Here is a 21,170-nt window from a genome sequence, read left to right as displayed (position 1 = left end):
TCAGAACATGTCCATCCTCGTTGCTGGGTTACATTAACAACTACAGACATTTTACAAAATTCTTCAATTTCCAATCATTCATTCTTTGTGCAATTAAAATCTCCATATTTTGTATTTATAAACCACTTGCCAAAGTCCTCAAGTCCTCCTCTATCTGAAGTAATAATCTCCCGCACATTTCAGTTGTTCAGGGGCAGAGTCGATTACAAGGCAAGCCCAGTAACCTTAGTCAGGCTTGCGCCATTGTTGCCCCAGAAGAAATATTTCAGACATATATTACGAAAGACCCTCATAAAATCCAATTTCACTTCAAAAATGTAATTTTGAGTGGGTGGTACAAAGGGCAGTCCTTTGATAAGTGTAGGTGTAGTGTGTCCCCCGTGCGGCTCTTTTTCGGGGGCAGCAGCGAGCGCAAGGTACGTTTTCTTCTTTTTTTAAATTGTAGTCATCGTTGGTTCACTCATCCCCCCGTTCTTACCTGCACCAGCTGTCACTGGGTGGCCAACTCAGGTGGCAAAAGCTCTAGCTACATCACTAGTTGGGTATGGTATAAGAGCGAGCAACGAGACACCGGACATCTTCACTATGACTGTTCTTGCTCTGCCGAGTCATTGATATCTGAACCAACAATAAGCTCTGTTAGTATTTCATCTTTTATGGTCATTACACTACCCTAAATGTGACATATGACCTACCTTTCAATATCAGCATCTCTGCCTTTCGCTGGATGGCTGGAACCCTGGACCTTTCTAGAGCTGAAGCACAAACCACCAATAATATATGCAAAGATATGCATGAGCTTTAATACTTGTTTTCATGACAATAACTACCTTCCGTAATTTGTGAGTTAAATCTGCGATTTGAATAATTCATAATATAACAAGTTCCCCAGTGTATTACCATACTAAAAAGTAATCAAAGTCTGTACGAGTGAAAATTCTTCACACTGAGTAAATATTGCAAGTTAGAGTTCACACTCCTTGGAGGGATATCTCTGCAAATAGCACACAGAGCTTAAACCCTTGATTACAAATGTTATCCCAGAATACTTCTCTGAATGTTGGAAAGTCATCAACATATCCAGGCACATCAACTCTGGCAACCGTAATCTGGCTGCAGTAGCTAAGGAGCCGAGAATGCTCTGAAACAAGAGGAACCTCAACTCCATGAATTCAAGATGGCCACCACCATCGCAAGTCTTGTGGCGCCCTGGGACTTGTAGTCTGTCTTAACTCCAACCATGCTTTTCGCACAGAGGGTGTTTCGAATAGTAGGTCCCTCATCTCAACCAGGATTCACACTTCGCCTGCAACGCTGACCACATCTGCCTCAAAAGATCTGAGCACCCATGAATTTTGAAGGGGGCATTTCCGCATCTGCCATGTGGCCATAAGTGAACGTGGTCCATGGATCATGGCAAATATTTGGGGGGCCCATATGTTTCCACACTTTTTTACTACTTTGTCCCCATTGTGAGGTTACCATCTTTCATGGGGGAAGACAGCAGAGACCCCAGAAGTGGAGCTGATCCAGAATCCAGACTCCCACCCCTCCTCCACCATACTGAGCATACCTCCTCGTGGCTTGACCCAATTTTATTTTGTTTTTATACATTTTATTCATATATTCATCTTTTACAATTCTCTAGAAACAGATGGAGCTAAAACTGCAAATTCTGCTACCGTTAAGCCTGCCATCTTATGATGTTAAAGAATGTACATTTTGTCTGTATCTTTTGTTTTAAATAAAAAATGGAGGTTAAAATGTGCACAACTCAAAACATTTAACAAGGGGTGGAAGAAGGTGAAAGCTCTCCGTGTTTTATGAGTTAACATTAAGGAAGATGAGTGTAAGAGAGACATGCTGAATATTTTAAAAAATAAGTTGAAAGGTACCGAATGACCCAGTGATTGGTTTAAGGATCGGCACTTCAGATTGGAAGTCGTTAGTGTAGTAATGGAGGTCCTCTAATGTAGGTGAGGAAATCTATGAATGTTCAATGGCTGTAGCACTCTCAACCTCACGTGGATCTTATTTATAATTTAAGATTATATTTTGTGGTTTAAAATCATGTGTTCAGCACCCCAACTCCACTCACTGTTCATACACCACATCACAGCAGGTATGGTTTGGAACCCAGTTTAGCAAAATGTAAGGAGATTACCGGCCAGTCACTCTGCGTTTGCGTTAAGATGTAAGACATTCTTAGCCACCGTTCACCATTTTGTGCTACATTTGATTAATTTCTGGATCCTGAATTTACTGCATTTGTAGCCAACATTGAATTATTTGATTGGCATGTTTCAGTATTTGTGGGTTAGCTTTGCAGTATTCCTGTACACCTGAAGTGTTTTTGCTGCCGGATATTCCTTACCTTCCTTAACTTCTAGTCAATAATTGTAATACCCCAAATGAATTACTGAGCAACCAAACCAGCAGTGGAATTAGTCCAATCTATTGCATCCATACTCCGAGTCAATGAAAAACACCTTCTAAATTAGCCATCAAAATAATGTTGCCTTGAATTAGCACTGCTTCAATAAGATAGGAATTGCATGGGCGCTTGCAACAGGGCATTGAAATGAAGGATGAGCAGCAGTTTAGTAATCTGAAACACACAAAGGTACCAGTTTAGGCTGGACTCTACTTATTGGAGCAGGACCAAGGTTGATTTGCATAGGGCTGGGTATATTGTGAGGTGGCATGGTGACATAAAATATGATGGGTTTGAATGCTACTCTGAGTGATTACCAGTGGTTGTGTGTTAGGTGTAACACCCTAAGTGGCCAAGGGTATGCCCAGGTGTAGGTCCTGTATTCACAGTGCCACTGGAACCAATTTGCACCCGACTGAAGAAGTCCAAATAGGCCAAACAGGTCTTGAATTGCTTGTGTTTCGGTTCATAGATGAACTAGCTTGGCATTTTGGGGTTGGACTGTTCTTATTGGAGCAGGACCAAGGTTTATTTGCATATGGCTTGGTCTATTCTGAGAGGCATCGTGGGCCGATGAGTTGAAATGCAGCCCAGAGTGATTCCCAGTGATTCGACTATTTGCAAGCATCCTCCCATCGCCTTTTGTGTGTTTACTAATATGAAAACCTGCAACTACTACTCATTGGACCACAGATTGAGATGATCTTGTGGCCATTCCAGAAGTACTGTACACCATTTGCTTTACATTGCAGAGGACCTGACAATGGTCTGGTCCTGGTTAGCGCCAGGATACCCGTCGGGTGACAGCTGCGCTTTATAAGTGGGCTATACAATACAATACAATACAATGACCTCTGCCGGGCATCTAAAAAAAAAAGAGCTTCTTTCTGATACAAATTTTGGGCTTGTGTGTATTTGAAATGATATTGGGCCAACGTCTTCCAGAGAAATTGGTCTAATTTGGGGTATGCACCCACACAGTATGCCTATCCTAGGTCTTCATGACAACAACTCCACAAGGTAGCTTGACTGGCAGACTAAAGAATTTCTACTTTGTGCTCTTAGTGGCCAAACAGGTATAGAGGTTATTGAAGTCATTAAGAACACCTCGAGGACTGGAAACAAGATGTAATTTGGCTACCATAGAAACATATTTGTTTGCAGTAGGTAATAGGTGGACAAACATGAGTTACATTTGCATGGATTTGAGAACTTTCTCTGTTTAACTTATAATTTTTGCTACTTTGTATGGCATACATTTAGGACTGTTTTGATCTTCAAATTAACAACCTCACTACAAGCACCAGATGAAGTATTACAAATTCCTTCCTTTCCCACACTTTCCTTCCACTTGCTTGTGCTTTTTACGAGCGCAGATAATAAGGTACAAAAGGGTAAACATATTTCTTGTTTATGTAACAGTATAGAATACTTTTATAATTTGTTGTTTAATTCATGCCATTTTTAAATTGGATGCAGTGAATACCAGCTGTGCATAGGCACGGTGTCATGATGATCATGTCATTTGAACTTACGTTTAATGGCGTTTGGTCTTACCCAGTCGACTGTGTAAGATCCACCTGGCTTTAGAAATTGAGTTTTTTTTTTTTAAAGATACATGCTTGCGGAGCTGATGGTGCTCGAAGCAGCAGATCCCCTAGTATAATATTTTGCAGTCATTTAACTAAAGGTGTGGTTGGTTGATTGAAAGGACAAAGGACTTAGGGCTCATGCATCAAGCTATTTTGCGATGGCAAACCGTGCGATTCGAAAAATCTGCTGTTTGCAATCGCAAAATGGCCTTTTCTAATGCATGGAAGTTTTTTGCATTCACAATTTAGGTATTCACAATTCCCTAAATTGCGAAAGCAAATAGGGAATCGCAATTTGCGATTACTTAATGCACTTGCAGGACGCCTTTCCTAAATGCGAACTGTGCATTTAGGAAATGATAATTAACATCAACTTCAAGTTGATGTTAACCATGTGCATACTTTGAAACAAGCACAAAACTGCATTTTTCAAATTGCCTTGTGGCGCACCTATATGGCCCTAGGGCATGTGTGTGCCTTACATGTGCATCTTTTTTTTAGGGGTGATTCAGGTGGGTCTTAGGCCCCAGGGCACCCTTGCCTTTGCATTACCTAACTTGCGATTAACAATTAGGTAATTGCAATTTAGGTAATGCAAGACCATTCTTCAGGCCCATAGGAAAAAATTGAGTTGCAATTGCAAATAGTGATTCCCTAATTACGCTTGCGATTCTTAAGGAATCATCATTAGAGAATTGGTATTTGCTGCCTGTTTTGTTGCATTGCATTTTGTGCTCACCAAATAGCGATTTCTTAAAAATCGCTATTTGGTAATCGCAAAATGAAACTTTCATGCATGTGCCCCTAAGCCCCTGCAAATTCTTAGGAATTTGAGATTGCAAAATTCCTTTGTGTTGAAATGCCCAGCTGTTTTTTGTGTACAGTGGAGTAATAAGCTTTCCTGGAAAACATAAAATTCTGGAGTAATATAAATATATTTTAATGAGAGCTTGGTAATGCACTTAGCATGACGGCTGCGTTTTTTTTTTAAAGAAAATTACCATTGAATAATGTTTTAGAATTAGTCTCCATGAATATGCATCGAGGAACTTTGCCCTGCTAGCAGCATTAACCTAGTGCTTCTTCTTTTTAATATTCATAATTATGTCCTTGAAATTGAAAATAACATTTTCTTCTACCAACAAGACATATTCTACAAATTCTCATGCAAATGTGATAGTGTCTCTGGGGTACCTGATGTCTCTTTGTTTCTGCTTTCTCCCATCCCAGGTGTGAATGGGAAAAGATGCAGTGTGTGGATGTTTTTACCGCTGGTGTTCTCCCTTTTTACGGCTTCCGGACTCTGGATAGTGTAAGTGACCATCGTCCAATATTACGCTACTCAGGACCATGCAATGTAGCTGCAGGAGGGCCAGAGAGATATCAAATTTTCAGTAAAACCACTGACCATGTGAATTAGTTTTGTAGTAATAATTTTATGTAAATATATAATGTGTGGATAACCTCAAAGCCTACCTTTAAATCTAGCCCGTGTTTTCACCTCTTGAAACATGATCAGTGTTACAAATGAAGGATTTGAAAACAATTAAAACATATTTACCGATAACAAAAATAGTTTTTCAAATACAGCATTGTCTTCTGGTAACACCATCCCCTTTCTGTAGTCAGTAACACACAGTATAGGAAAGTTGGCACACGGAGCCACTGAAAGATTGAATTCTGATATTGGGATGATTTGAAAGATTATTGGGGCCTGAAACAGCTTTGTGCTGGATGTATGACACTACAACGCATGCATTTACATCGCATGCCATTACAACGCAAGTATTACAACGCAGTCCATTACAACGCATAGTGCTTTTGGGCGCTGGATAGTGAATAGTTTAATTTACTATTCCAACTCCAGTCCCCGTGGACACTAGGGAAGGTTATTGGATAGTAAATTAACCTATTCCCTATCCTAGAGCGCCCCCCAGAGCAATGCGTTGTAATAGTTTGCGTTGTAATGGTTGCGTTGTAAAGGCTCTACGATGTAAAAGTTGCGTTGTAAGTGTTGTTCACCCTTTGTGCTGCATACTGACACCAGTAATAATCTCTTAAAGAACACAATAATAATAACTCACCTTAATGAAAAAACCATCTTCGGAATTTTCAGTTTTAAGATGGTTTGTTAAAATGTAAAATCTATAAAAAGAACGCCATAATCCCAAAATATGTCTTAAATCCATACCATAGCCTTTCATCCCTCAACCCTAATTTTATCTCTATAATCCTTACCTTAACCTCCTTCTACCTGCCCCTTTCTCTTACATTAACTAACACAAACTCTGACCCGAACCCCATTTCATACGGAAATTTGCTTTCCTGGGCGCACATCAGGTGTACGCAAGGAACTCTAGGACCAAGATGTGCGATCATGATAATGTGCATTTTCATATTTAACTTTATTTAGTTTATTGACAGCGAAAATATTTTCCCATGGAGAAACCCCTTCCCATAAACCTCTTTTACATTCATGGATGTCGCCTCACCATTCCTCCTGTGGAAGCACACTTATTTACTCACGCCTTTGACTGGAGTAAATTAAACTTTAAGGTTTGAGAATTCACAAACTCACAAGTGTGTTCACTTATATTTGCAGGTAGGCCAACCGGAAGTGTCCACATCATTGCCATTAACAGTTAATTTGTTAATGCAATAATTCCATTTTCACATTCCAAGATGGACTCTGTAATTCAAGATTGTAGATTTACTTGCACAACTTTGTCATGTTGTCCAAACGTGTTTAACCTAGATGTGCAAAATACTTAGTGATTTCCTGTTGGCATGCCAAGAGTTCCCCACCGCGGTTACATCTGTAGGTTGCATGTTCCCTGGTGGCTTCTGGAAGATGTGCTGGTTTCGGGTCAAAGTACCCAACCTCACCTGAAAAGGTAACCTTTGAGAGATGTGCCTGTGCTTCTTGACATTGTTTGTCACTGATGCCTGCCCATCAACACTTTTTACATTATGCCGTCTCAATTTTAAGTTTAAACAAACAAAAAAAAACTTAGAATCAGCCTCCGTTTTAAAGCTGCTAAAAAAATCCTTCAGCATAAAGGTGTGCAGTCGTGGAGCAAACGTTCTGGGCTATTGAGAGGTGCAGATCTATAGTTTTTGTATTTAGGGCCCTCTCCCTGGTATGCTTGTGGACAATGAAGAGGAACTTAAATATAATCCTTGCTTCTAACTGGAGCCAACAAAGTGCTTTTGATACTGGTTTGATGTGGTTGTGCTGCAACGTGCCTTTGCGAATATTGGGAAGTTGTATATTGGCCCTTCAAAAAAACACTTGACTTAGGGTGTAAAAGAGACTGTCGTGTCCAAAAGAATTCCCAAATCCCTTTACTATTGATGATGTTTTGGGAGGAGTTTCAAGGCTTAAAAGATTCACAGTCAGTTCCTCTCATCACCAGGATTTGAAGCAGGAGGAATGATTGTGCCGTTCAGCAAGGCCGGACAATGCGTTTACCTTAATGGTAACTGAATTATATTAATTACGCTCTGGTCCTTGATAGTGCTTCAAAGTAAGTTCCCCAGCAGGGGACTTGACCAAGGTGTTTACCACATAGTGCACCAGGAGGACTCCGTAGGCAGGCACTGCCCACAGACTTCTGTTGGTAAAGTTGCTTTTAAGTGCGTTGCTAGGGTCGGGCAAAATATTTACCTTAATGCAACTATTATTAGGGTAAACACATTTAAAACCATCATCGTGCTCCTAAAAGCAACTGTTTTGGCATTAGTTTTGATGAGCAACCCTGATTCTGTCCCACAGGCAGATAAAAGGTGAATTTTGCATATTTTAAAAATCACCTGAATATTTTGCCCAGCCCTAACTTTCGCCTGTTTCCTATGGTTGTCCTCCAGCTTGAACCGTATTTTAGGGTCTTTGGTGTACATTTGGAAACTCACCTAGTGTTGTTCGAGGAGCTGACCCAGTGGGCATACATTTATGTTGAAGAGCAAGCAGGAGAGAGGTGATTGATTCCTGGCCTACGCTATATAACACAAATCGAGAAGATGTTTCCGCAGAACCAATTCTTTTCTGAGGTCCACTTGAAAGATAGGGTTTGACGCTGGCCAAGGCGGATCCAGACTTGCGAGCTCACTACTCCAACCTTTGCAGAAGGTTTCTGTGGTCCACGGTGTCATAGTGTGCATCAAGGCAGATTTCTTGTCTTCACCCACAGAAAGTAGGCGAGCTTCTCTTATATGGCTTAAGGAGGATTCTGTGCCTTTACGTGTCTCAGTCATGACTGGTGAATAGGGAAGAGGCTGTTTTCTTTTATGTGTTCTTGACATTTTCTTGTGAAGTTCCCTTAAATAACCTTGGTGCAGTAGAGTGGCATATAGACTAGTTGTTAATTATCAAGGATCTTCTGTTCTACTGGCGGCTTTTTTTAACGGTGGGGTCTTATGGTTCATTTTGCTGGACAAGGACAGATATATGTTTGCTCATAATAAACGCTTTATTTCTCAAGGCATTGTGGATTTCCACTGATTATTCTATAGTGGCACTTTTGTATTGACAGATTGGGAGGTCAGGTTGGGTGATTTTTGCAGGAGATAGGGATGTATTTGTGGTTTGAGAGGTGGGGATAGATATAGCGGTTAGACCACGTGTTCTAGAATCGACAAGTTGGGGTTGTTCGGCTTGTGGTTAAAGACCAGGTTGAACATGTGTTTGGATGTGTGCATTGGGCTCTTACTTTCCATTTTTATAAAGAGGCCCATTGCTGATTTTAACTCTGGCCTCTTGATTTGAAGGTTAAAACCACGCGCTATCACTGTTTTCCTGGCTAGCGTTTGAAAGTAGAGAAACAGGGGAATTTGTGCAGTGCTGTTAGGTTGTATCCAGGAATATTGATTGATAGGCTCTAACTGGTAAGTGCAAGTGCATTTATCACACTTTTGTCAATAATGCCTTTGGCGGAGCAGACATAATAATGCAGCTAAATCACACACATTGTAAATCAATTAAATCCAATAGAATATTTTTACATAGTTGCATGTTGACAATATTGCTCAATAAAGACTTGTAGATGTTGTGCAAGGGAGAAAAAAGCACATGAAAAAGGATGTGGCAGGTTCTTTTAGATCCTGTGATGAGCCTAGCAGCAGAATTAGGAAGGCTCTTAAAGGAGCCGTTGTAGACCTGGAGAGGCCGCAAAGGTTTGCACTGCCCTAAACAGCCAATCCGACACAGCACACTAAAACACTTTACAGTATACCAGATTTTAACTTCCTTCGATTTGCCCCTAGTTTGCATTGGACGTTAGTGTAATACATATAATACTCTGTTTTGCAGATACTTCATAGCAGTGGAAGACGACAAAATATTTCCGCTTCATTTGTCAGACCTGTAAGTAATCTTTTATATCCCTCTGAAATTGTAGACTTTAAGAATGCACGACTTAACAGGTTAAGTGGAATAATTTACACTCCACTTCCTTCATCTCTCTGTGTTTTTCTCCCTCAGGAAACCAGGCTCCAGGCTGCCTCCTTACATAAGGTAAGTGTTGAAAAAAGAACCTTGCTTTTTTTTTTTTGTCTGACAGGAGGTTGGTGGTAGATACATGACACCGTGTATATTTTTAAAGTATTGCAGGTGACGCACCGCCTGCAAGCTGCGTGTTTAGTCAAGTCATGAACATGGCAGCCTTCCTAGGTAGGCATGGCATGAAGATGCTTTGTTTTATAATCTCTGTACAATCTTTTTAAGCTGCACACCGACAAAGGCCTGATTAAAAACTACCTGGCATGCACTGATATTTACTTTTGCTGCTGTGAAACTGTTTTCCACCGCCAAGCCACTCGAACATGATTACATTTGCATTTGATTAAAAAAGTTTGTTTCTCAAAGAACACCAACAAAAATCTTACAGCCTTGTATTTCATAATTTATTGAATCCTTGTGCATGAGATAGTGGTGAAACGTGTGTACTTTTAAAGGTCTTTGATTCGATTGAAGCAGGATTCTTTGAAATTTGTCTTACACAGTTTAGAATGCACATATTCTAGAAAGTTCTTCTAGGGCTCTGAAGTTACGGAGAGTAAAGTAAAGTTTGGTGCCCCCAACATTTTGTTTTAATCCGGATAGTTTATTGACCATCCTCTTAAGCCAAACTAAACCGCTTTTTAATCAATATATACAAAGGGCACGGTTAAAGGCCAGAGGTGATGGGATTGAAAACATTTCCCGGGATTTTCCTGTTTGTCTGGCACTTTACTTACAGGTACGGTAATTACAAATCAGAGACAGAAGTTTCTCCTGACTAGGTTTTGTCTCAAAACCATACATTTTTTTGTTAGCCTTCCCAGTAAAATGCTCGTGGTTTTCGTCTCTCCCCCCGTGATTGTGAAGCCCCAGCAGAACAAAGTCCTATGCACTTTTTGCTTTTTTGCACATTTTATATTGCACGAAGAAGGCAGTTCCTTCGTCCAGTATCACAAGCACTAGAAACCAGACCTCATGTAACTGCTTTTGCTTATTTGCACTGTTTGAGAATTGAAACTGTTATCTATGCTATTTTAAGTTACATTTATCCATGCTGTTTTACATTACATTTTAAGTGCTTGAAAGATACGACCCAATTACCGAATGCTTTCTTCATATATTGATATTTTTACTCTTGACTTAAAAAAAAGATTCCTCCTTTTTTATTTATGTATCATACTGTATCGCCGAATAAAGTGTTTTTGATTGATTGATTGAATGAAGTCACGGAGAGGTGGCACATAAGCTCCATATAAATCTCGTAAGAGATAAATAGGTTTTAGAACGCAGGGTAGCAATTACATATTTTAGAAAAGAGCATATTTTAGGGAAGACAGGTTAGAAAGGGTTTTGGATGTTGGGTATCACATAGGTAGCACAATACTTGCCAGCTCCCCTCACCTTCCCTTATGTCCAGCTCTGATTTTCTATGCATAGCCTGTGGCACCACCTGGTCCACATGGAGGGACAACCACAGGGAAGAGTAGAGTTTACGAGCCCAGATGAGTCGGAGCTGGAGTGGTGCCCCGTGTTGTCCTGTCACAAGTAGCTAAATCAGCCCTGAGTGTGGGCATGTGCAGTGCCATGCGTACTCGCCATTACGGCCCTTACCTTCTCAACTCTAAGCAGTGTGAATCCATTTGGTACTTAATCAGTCAATAAACCAGATATTGTTTTCTCTTCCTTACAGACCATGGACCCAACAAATGAGTGCCAACACACTTTTATTGGGGGTGAAATAAAGTTACACCTATAGGTGCATACTGCAGTTCAATAGCGACCATTGGTAACGGCATCTTTATTGGGGAGATTACACCCACCCAGACTTCCTGGGATAGTGGTATTGGATCATCTGTAGTCTCTGAAATAACAAATACACATTCAACATGCTTTAGAAGCCCCATTTGTGATGATGGTGTGAACAGCAAATCGTCTGACTCCCTACATTTCTCTCAGGATGGCCTCCCTCCGCTCTAGTCTCCCTACATCACAGGTTCACGCGCTAACTCAGGACATAGAAACAGTCGTGTAAGAGAGGTAGTGTAGGCATGTGAGTTACTCTGGGGCAATGATCCTACCTTCCCTTCACATAAGGAATCTTTATTATTAGTTGTACTACCCATGACTTCCCGCCAGGGATATTTGAGTTGTGTCTGGAGACTGCTAAGGCTTGTCGTTTAGAGCCCTCTCGGGGTAAATAGATAGGGAGAAGATTCTTGCAGTGTCCATATCACACAAAGGGTTGGTATCCATAGTAGCAACATGCGTAGAGGCCCACTAACAGTTCTCTGCCTGTCCATTGGCACTGTGTCACCCATAAGGGACTGGGCCATCATATTCTTGCAAAGAATCACCTACGAATAGCATACGATCGGCCAGCTGTTCATTTGTAGGACTCTTGGAATCCTTCTCAGGTCCTACTTCCTTGGAGTACATGTTCCAGATTACTGGGCGTCCCACTTGAGTATTCCTCAAGATCCTAAGCACCAGTCTCATTAAACTCCTCCATTCTGGCCCAGGCATACTTGTGTCACTCATTTATACACCTGCCCCTTCCATCCCACCCACACAGACACACTTAGACAACAGACCCACCTCTCTCTAACTGGGAGCCTGCCTGATCCATGCATATTCATATCTGCCCCATGTTGCTAGTGAATAAGATACCTAGCAGGAATCATGCCCCTGTGAGGCTGTGGCTAGCTGTGCCAGTAATGAGTCAATAGGAGCATGTATGTACCCAGTTCACATTCCTCAACAAGGTCACTTTTGAGTGGGCATGTGAAGGTATTGGTCAGTTTTGTTTCAAGCCTTACACATTCTTCCACAAGGAGAAAGAGTTTATTATGTATCAATTCTGTTTGTAGAACATTTGTAAACTTGTACAGATTTACCAGCTACAAACTGAATGCTGGCTTAACCTGGATGAGAAAAACAGAGCAAATTGAAAGAGGAGGGAAAGAACATATGAAAAGAAAAAGTGCACCCTCTCTACCTCTTTTCACTTCATTTACTCATGACTCCTATTAGCAGTACACTAAGGTAATCAAGGCCTTACAGTCGATCGGACACTCGCGCTGACCTATATCTACCCTGTTGTATATCTAAGGAGAAACCAACAGCCTGCAGTGCATAGTATGTAATGACAAATGTTAACTTAATAATGTCGCCGCTCTAGGGCTCGAAACCGAAGTCAAGATATACTAGTTGTATGCAATATAGTTTTAAACTGCACCATTGACTATGCTGCAACCTATACACTATTGACCTTCTGCCAATGTTATATGTACCATACCTCAAGCGAATATACAGGGAAATGTAACATGTATATGTGCGAATCCAACAAAATCATAAAAATCAATAAAAAAGATTTAAACAAACAAAATCAAGGTCTAACAGTCATTGTAACGTCCAGCATTGCTGCTAGCCATAGCCTCAAGCCTCTCTTTCCTGTGTATGATTTGACCCTATATGTAGCAGCTTGAGATACTTAGGACAACTCAATAGATTCTGTCGAAAGAAGTTCTATGAACAGAGACCAAGGGCCCGATGTAGGTAATCCCAGATTACCGATTCTTAAATACCGAATCATACCGATTCGGTATTTAAGAACTGGCAATCGGGATTTAGGTAATTTTACCGAATTCATTACAGAATCGGTAAGATTCGGTAATTACCGAATCGGTATTTACCGATTCAGTAATTGCCATTCATTCCTATGGGCCTGTAGGCCCATAGGAATTAATGATAATTGGGGAAAACATTGAAGGGTGGCAGGGTGTCACTTTGACACCCTGTTGCACCCCTCAATTGTGCATGGGTGCACATGTTGCAGACATACATGCCCTTAGGGCATGTATGTTTGCAACATGGCACTGTTTAAAAAGCAAAAGAAATGCTTTTTGAATGGTTTTCACTATTTACCACCAACTTCTAGTTGGTGGTAAATAACGAATTCTTAGACCCCTGTAGCACTGATTGCAGTGCTACCTACATGTCAAAATACAGAATCGGTAATTTTACCGATTCGGTATTTTACAGAATCTGTAAAATTACCGATTCTGTATCTTAACATGCCCCTACATCTCCATCTTCAAATACCGGTCGGTAACTGCCGAAATCGGCTGTTACCGACCGGTATTTGGCGACCTACATCGGGCCCCAAATCTCTTGAAAAGTATCCGCTTTTCATTCTATGGAAAGCGTTAGTTTCTCTGTACCCAGCATGTTCCATAACCAGAAAATGTTTTTAATACCCACCCACCAAGCTGTTTGTGGTGTGCTTACACCTTCCTGCCTTATCCCATTCTCATTATTTAACCAAATTAACATCTGGTTTGTGGCCTCCCTCTTGTACAGACAAAAGAGAAGAGCATGGTACCAGTTGGTCATTGAGATTTTCCTTCCTTTTCATACTGTCCAACCACCTTCCTTGCTTTCCAGGCTGTCTGTCTGGTGTCCTTCAGTAGGATCTTGGGAGAAGGTCCATGGTGACCATTCGAAACAAACATTCTTCTCTCCCACCATGTTTCACTCTTTTTTCTTTGAAATATTTTTCTTGATTTTTAATACTTGAAACTTACAATCAAAGAGATCATTAATACACAATGTGAGCTGAGTAGTGGGCAGTAGTATATAATACAAGACAGAAGGCGTAGCAACATTTCCTCTGAAAGAGAAGACAGGGCTAGAGGCAAGCATTATGTACATGCGTATATGTAGATTCACTTCTAATATAGGTACATCTGTCAACAGTAGGTCATACATCACAATCATCAAGGTCCGGTCCCCGATCTGCCCTGGGATAGGTCCATTCCTTCCTTCTCCATCTCTAGGTCTAGGCCATAATACTCTATCCATGGCCCCCACATTTTTCGGAATTTCCGGGGGCACCCTCTTGCCTTGTAGGTCACCTTCTCTGCCATCTTATAAAGATCCATACTTTACCTCCACTCCGTGAGCGTAAGGAGTCGAGGAGCCCCTCAACATTTGGCTCTCTCCTAGCTACCACTAGCCCTAAGTTGCCAGCATGAGCTTGTGTCGCGGCAGATCGACATCCGTAGGGATACCTAATAACCATGTTTCACTCTTGAACTTTAAAAGGTACGTGAGTGTGGCCTAGTCACTCTTGACATGTCATGCCACATATGACTGATAAATACATTCTCGCCTGGCTGCCTGTTTCCCATGATCCATCCTGTTCTACTCAAAGGAACGTTCACTCAGAGTGACAGAGCGACAACAGGTGAGTAGTTCTTGTATCTCAAAATAAAAAATTCAAAAGAAATCATTTTGCTCGTTTTGTTTCCCATTTCCAATGATCGTCTTTGCACGATTTATTGATTGCTTTTTTTGTTTCCAATTTTGAGTAATTGTCTGTGCACGATTAATTGACTGCCGGTTGGTTGTACCAAATTCAGTTAAATCGTATCCTGTCTTTTAGTGCTTGTCGTTGCAGTTCTTCGATTTATACAGCTGAAGCCAAAGGTTTTGAGTCCGTGGTTGAACGTCGGCGGGCTGGTGGCCCTGTGCTTGTCATCTTTCGGAATCACCTTGCTTGGAAATTTTCAGGTAATGTACTTATTGCTGTATGTCATATATTGGTGGCATCTGTAAATGGGAATTTACTTTCAGGTTTGGGTCTTCCCCATCCATTGAAGGGACTGCCACAGCGAATGAGCATTTCAGATTAATCCAGTGACACATGGTGGGTAGTCGAGGTACGGCATTCGGTGTCCTCCAGGGTATCCTTTAGTGTCTGTATGTACAATCTGCAGGAAGGAAACAATGTGTTGACCCCCATTTGAGGCCTGACTGGGAAAAATGTCCTGGATTACAAGAAAGAGAAAAAGGAAAGAGAAAAAAGACCCACATTTGCGGGTGGTGGTTGGCAAATGTTGGATACTGGTGTACTATAATTATGCCAAGCCCTTCTGAAGGCAGGCTTTTCCCTATATCGTTTTTTTAGCATTATTATTTTGCTTTATTACTATATTTGTTTAGAGCAAACTGTATGAAAATAATATACTGGTAAACAATGTCATGTATGGTACTGTACAGAGAAGTAATTAAAATACTTGACCATCAAACAACTCAATGCAACTCCTAGGGTATTGGGGAGCAGGGCAGTAATTAGTATTACATAGGTGAGAGGTTGCCATGGGACTGAAGAATCTACAAGAGGAGTGGAGAGAATAGAAAAACAGAAGGTGAGGATTAGTAGAGCAGCTCAACTGTTCAGCTACATGTAGTTTATATGGGTAAGGTTTCCTTTGTTTGTTTGGGTTTTTTTGTGCAATTTTATATAGCACAAGATTGGCCCAACAGTACTAGAGTACTTTACACGAGCACCAGATTACATTACACAGGGTCCGAATTTATTTATTTATTTTGGCAGAGGGAGATTAAATGATTGCTAAGAATCACAGGATGTTGAGCCGACACCGGGACACAAATCTGGTTGCCTGATTTCAGAGTCGGCAGCTCTGGCCGTTAAGCAACATTGCCTTCTTTTTTACTAAACTCTAGAGTTTCATGGCATCTAAGTTCGACTGGGAAGGTATCCAAGCTGGTGCTGTCTCTGAGAATGATTGGCTTGCCACTTTTTAGATCATCTTTTAAATTCAGTTGTACGTTTTGCATTCGTCTGAGGGGCATATTTACAACAAAGTGGCAAAGCGTGTTGTTATGCCAAAAAGGCTAACGACATGCTCCGTTACTTTAGAAACTCAGGGCTACACCATATTTACAAGAATGTGGTGCAGCCCTGCGTTTCCCCCACGCTGGCACTAAATTTAGCAGCCTAGCGCCAACGCAGGCACCCTGGCACCATAGTGCAAGGGTGTCTGCATTCAGGGGAGACCTTCCTGCACATAAATAATCTTTAAATTACGTTTTGTAACATTTATATGTGCTAATTAATATAGCACACATAGAAGTTAAAAAATGTCTTTTTTTTTATGATTGTTCATGTGTAGGAAGGTTGACCTTCCTGCACATAAACAATCATTGGCGTTTTGCTGTTTCCATGTGCGCTGCTTTGTGCAGCAAATAAAGCATTTCTCCTTGTTTCGCCTGTTTAATGCCAGGTTTTCCCTGGTCTTAATTTTGTCACTGCCTCTTCTTTACACCCTCCTTGTAAATAGTGGGCAGCGTCAAAATCAATGGGTGTTGCGGTGGAACACCCACCGCAACACCTATTGCCCTCCCCTTTCACGCTAAGTACAGCGTGAAAGGGTGCCTTATTTACAAAACAGCATTAAGTCACGTTAAGTGGCTTAACGCTGCCTTGTAAATATGGCGAAGCCCCTATCGCCTTCACAACGTTACTAAAAGTGACGTTGTGGTGGCAACAGGGACGTGTAAATATGCACCCTAGTTTTCTAGTAGATCCTGAAATCGTCCAAAATGAATTTAATGGAACTAGTTTAACTCCTATTTGTTCTAAATTTTAACAACATCCTAGCATTTTTGTATCTTCAGTTTTGTTTTCCTATACCAGTTGCTAGGATCTGTTCAATGTGTAAATAAATAAAATAAGAAAAAAAATGTTTTTAGATTATCGGTTGTTTTTATTTTAGAGATGATCAACTACATCACCTAGACAATACCTTTTTAGGTCTCGCGCCTACGATTGCAGGGGGCGAAGCCCCTGCTGTCGCAAAGCGAGTCTATTGTAATCGTTTCAGTCCTTTTAGCTTTCAAGGACTACCCAGAGGAGATAAGGGACTGGCACGCGCACGCAGCCTGCCGGAATCGGATCAGGTCGCGCGTGTGAACACGCGCTCCGATTCCGGCAGGCTCTTCAGTCAGTCACCATGGATCACGCACTCACACAGAGACACACACACGAGCGCACACATACAGACACACACCACACCACACACCACACCTCCCAGCCCCCCCGCCGCCGCCCCACCCCAGCCCACACACACACGAGCGCACACACACAGACAATCCCCCCCGCCGCCGCCCACACACACACGCACACATACAGAGACACCCCCCCAACTAACCCCACTCACCGCATCGCCGGACTCTGCAGCCTCCGCGGGGCTCTCCCTCGGGCATGCGAGCCCCGCGTCACCAGCACTGCTTTTCTGCCTAGGCACTCCGTGGGCGCGGGCTTCCGAGGACGGAAGTCCCGCCCCACGGCAGGTTTCGTTTTTGCTCACGGTTTCGTTTTTGCTCACGGTTTCGTTTTTGCTAAAGTGGGCGGGCATTTTTTAAAAGAGCTTGCTTGCATGTACATGCCCTTCAAAACTCGTTTTTAGTGGTGTACGTTTGCTGTATGTACAGGCCACAAAAACCCACAAGGTGGTCAGTATGGATTGGAATTAAATTTCACGTCAGGATTATTGCATAGGAGTGTGTTCGCGTCTGTGTGTCTATATATAAGGCAGTGTCCACCATTTAAAACTGTGTGACTGTCTGAAACTACCAACTTCCTGTAATTTAGGAATATGCATAAAATTGCCAAGCGAACCCTTCATTTAACATCCATTTATCAGAAGCGGCGGCACTTCCCGTCTGCTGGAGGCTGAAAGGCAGCTAAGCAGCTCCAGCCTCCTCCCTCCGCCCCCTAATCCTCCTCCCCGCCGCTGCCGCTGGAGGCAGCTTTCCACCCCCTGCCTCGGCAGCAGCCTGTCCTCCCAGCGCCCCCTCCCTCCGGCAGGGCTCAGGACAGGTGTCAGCTGGGGTAGCAGCAGGTAGGGGCGTGTGATCTGGGGCTCAAAGGCACTTCTGCGTGAAGTTGGATCTGTCTCTGCAGGGACCCCAACTCTTACATCGATGCAGCAAGGCTCAACTTCTGCCCTCCCCACACCCCCGGACTGCTGCAGGGACCTCGCAGCTTTTAGGGGGTCTCCTGCTGGAGGGATCTTGTGACTTTAGGGTTTATTGCTGGAGGGATCGTGTTACTCTGGAATCTACCGCTGCGCGGGTCTTTTGACTTTGGGATCTGCCAGCGAGAGGGGTCGTAATGACAGTGGCATCGCTGGCTGCAAGATCTATTGACTTTACGATCACCTGCTAAGGGATCGTGTCTGCTGCTGGCTCGATCGTGACTTTAAGAAAAATTAGGACCCACACAGCCCACATGCGTGACCCAAAAGCAGCACACATGGGCTGTGTGGGTCCTAATTTTTCTTAAAATAATCCTGACTAGCCATTATGTTCTGTTTTGCAACTGTTGAGGTCCAGGCTGGTCAGTTGTAGGATTCAATACCTTCTTTTGTGTACAGTTCGATCGTGACTTTGGCACCTGTTGCTAGACAGATCTTCCCACTTTGGATCTGCTGTTGGGGAGGACTTGTGAGTGTTGGACCTGCAGCTGGAGAGGTCTTGGGAGTTTGGGGATTGCTGCTGTAGTTGTGATGTGACTTTGCGGCCTGCTGTCAGAGAACTTGAGACTTTAGTGTTGTGCGGTTGGTGCGCCTGCTGCAGCCAGTTCTGGGCACTGCTCAAGCAGCGCCAGGACTGCACGAGGAGCGATCGGCACTGGCGCTGGCTGTCTGCAGCAACGACGCAGCGCTAGATTTCTATCGGGCTCTTGCAAGAGGTTAGAGCTCAGACCAGACACCTTTTTTTGCCTCTGACCATAGAAATACATCAGCAGGTCGTGACTACAACTTTCAGACCAGGCACTTTTCGGCCAGGCACTTTCCTACCAAGCACTTCCGGGCCAAACATATGCCTGCTGTCCCTGGCTCACCAGCGACCCAAGACACTCTTCTGCAGTTGCTAATGCTAAGGAGAAGTGTGGCTCACTGGTTAGAGGAGGCAGATCCTGAAGCAGAGGTCAGACCCGGGACCAGGGTTCAATTCCCGACGCGGCAGGGTCTTGAGCCCAAATATCCACGGACTCGATAATTCTCGTTTCGGTGCCTACTCGAATCATGGGTTCACACTCTGCAGCTCTGGGCATTAGCCTGCTTAATCTCCACTACGGCCCCCCTGCGGCGGGATGCCTGGCTTTCACCTTGGGGGAAGCCAGGACGGGTTCCCAAGGCAAGCGCCGAGATGCCTACGGGTAATCGAGCGCTATATAAGAACTAATAATAATAATAATAATAATAATAATAATAATAATAATAAGGCACCTTAAGGCAGTCCTACCACCAGGTTCGGGCACTTTCCGATACAACACTTTCCTGTTATTTCAAGCACTAATCACGACTAGGACAGACTTCACCAGCGGCTGATAAGCAATGGACACCAGCCGTCTTTTGATGTCGTTGGCCCTCTGATCGCTCCTCAGCCGCACTTTGACACCATCCGGGAACAGGCACTTGAAGACACGGCACTTTCTAACAGTAAACTGACTCTGAAGGACCGTCAAGCCAGACACTTTCCAGCTCTACCTGACGCGACCCTGCACAGGGCAGACCACGTCGTTAACTCAAGAGGAGGCACTTTACACACCGGCACGTTACTGCTGCACCTGCATCTGATAAGATCCGGTATAGACCTAGCCAGCAGCCAAGCGCAGGCGCCTTCCGGTGTGCTTGTGATCAGACCAGGCACAGGCTTCACCGCGACAGTACCCCAGGCCAGAGGGAGTGCAGGGACCACCTGTAGCCCCCTCCTCAGGAGAAGCCGTGCACATCACCGAGGCACTCACTTCCTGCTGCCAGGACCACGATGAGAATAGCCCAGCATTGAGCGCCCCCTCTGATGCCATTGGAACAGTCCGCACACCGGGGGAGGGGCACAGGCTTCAGCAGAGCCCACCCGGACTGCAGGTAAGAGAGTTCACTGCGTTGAGACTTCCAGGGGAGTTTACATTCACTTTATTGGAGCTGTACATTGCGCCTAGTGGTATGGCATATCAGAGGTGACGCCTAAAGACACTGCGATGGGCTGGCGGGTGTTTTGTGTCTTGTGGATAATGCAGCTGGGCCACCCAGAAAGCACGTGTCGCTTCACGGGGGTATCAGTAAGCGCTATATAAATATACTCTCCTGTGTTCATTTCAGGTGGATACATAATTAACGTGTTAGTGGAATTAACAGGTGTAAATCGAATTAAAAACTGAAAAGTTAAATCATAAACCATGTGTGTGTAAGGTACTAAATGTACTTAAATATGTATATTTAAAACGATCACGCACACAATATGAAATGTTGTATTGTGTACTTGTATCTTGAAATTTCGATCACATAAAATAGGAAGTCACTGTACCTCCACGCCATTGTGTGCATAGGTGAGGCCAGAGACGGCTATTGTTTTCCTGATGCTGTTTTGAAGGGAAGGACGGTGGGGAAGCAATCTGTGTGTGTGTGGTGGTTGTGTGTGGGGCTGCAAAGCGCTAGATTGGTTTTTACCCTGTAAGGGTAAAGTGTATTTAATTACTCACAACACATCTCTAGATTACTCATGTTTTCCACGAGATAATTGACGGACTGTAATTGACGGGGTGTGTATGTTTTTTAAATCCCATATATAGCCCATTTAAGAATGATGGTATTTGGGGAAACATTTCCACAGGGAGGCACTTATGATAAATCCCTTTATTTTCATGAAAAGGATGTCATTTTTTAAATAATCCGTTGCCCACGATTCAAGTTTCACACCTTGATCTACCCACGAGAAACTTTTTTTTTCTAATCGGGTTCACTGCTCTGCCAGCTCTGGGGAGGCAAAATCA

General features: G+C 43.0%; 1 protein-coding gene across 2 annotated transcripts in view; it reads left to right on the top strand.

The window, feature by feature from the left end:
- The window catches only part of TMEM150C (transmembrane protein 150C), a 324,371-nt gene that overhangs the window by 280,983 nt on the left and 22,218 nt on the right, over positions 1 to 21,170 (top strand). For both annotated transcript variants that reach the window (XM_078676149.1, XM_078676148.1), the window contains exons 4-8: positions 5,257 to 5,338; positions 9,335 to 9,388; positions 9,506 to 9,538; positions 9,627 to 9,694; positions 14,967 to 15,094. In XM_078676149.1, the coding sequence (XP_078532275.1) occupies positions 5,257 to 5,338; positions 9,335 to 9,388; positions 9,506 to 9,538; positions 9,627 to 9,694; positions 14,967 to 15,094 (365 nt within the window). The remainder of the gene's footprint in view (positions 1 to 5,256; positions 5,339 to 9,334; positions 9,389 to 9,505; positions 9,539 to 9,626; positions 9,695 to 14,966; positions 15,095 to 21,170) is intronic.

This window comes from Lissotriton helveticus, chromosome 2_1 (assembly GCF_964261635.1).
Source record: "Lissotriton helveticus chromosome 2_1, aLisHel1.1, whole genome shotgun sequence".
NCBI lineage: Eukaryota > Metazoa > Chordata > Amphibia > Caudata > Salamandridae > Lissotriton > Lissotriton helveticus.
Note: the sequence above shows the minus strand (reverse complement) of the source record. Positions and strands in the feature narration are given on the sequence as shown.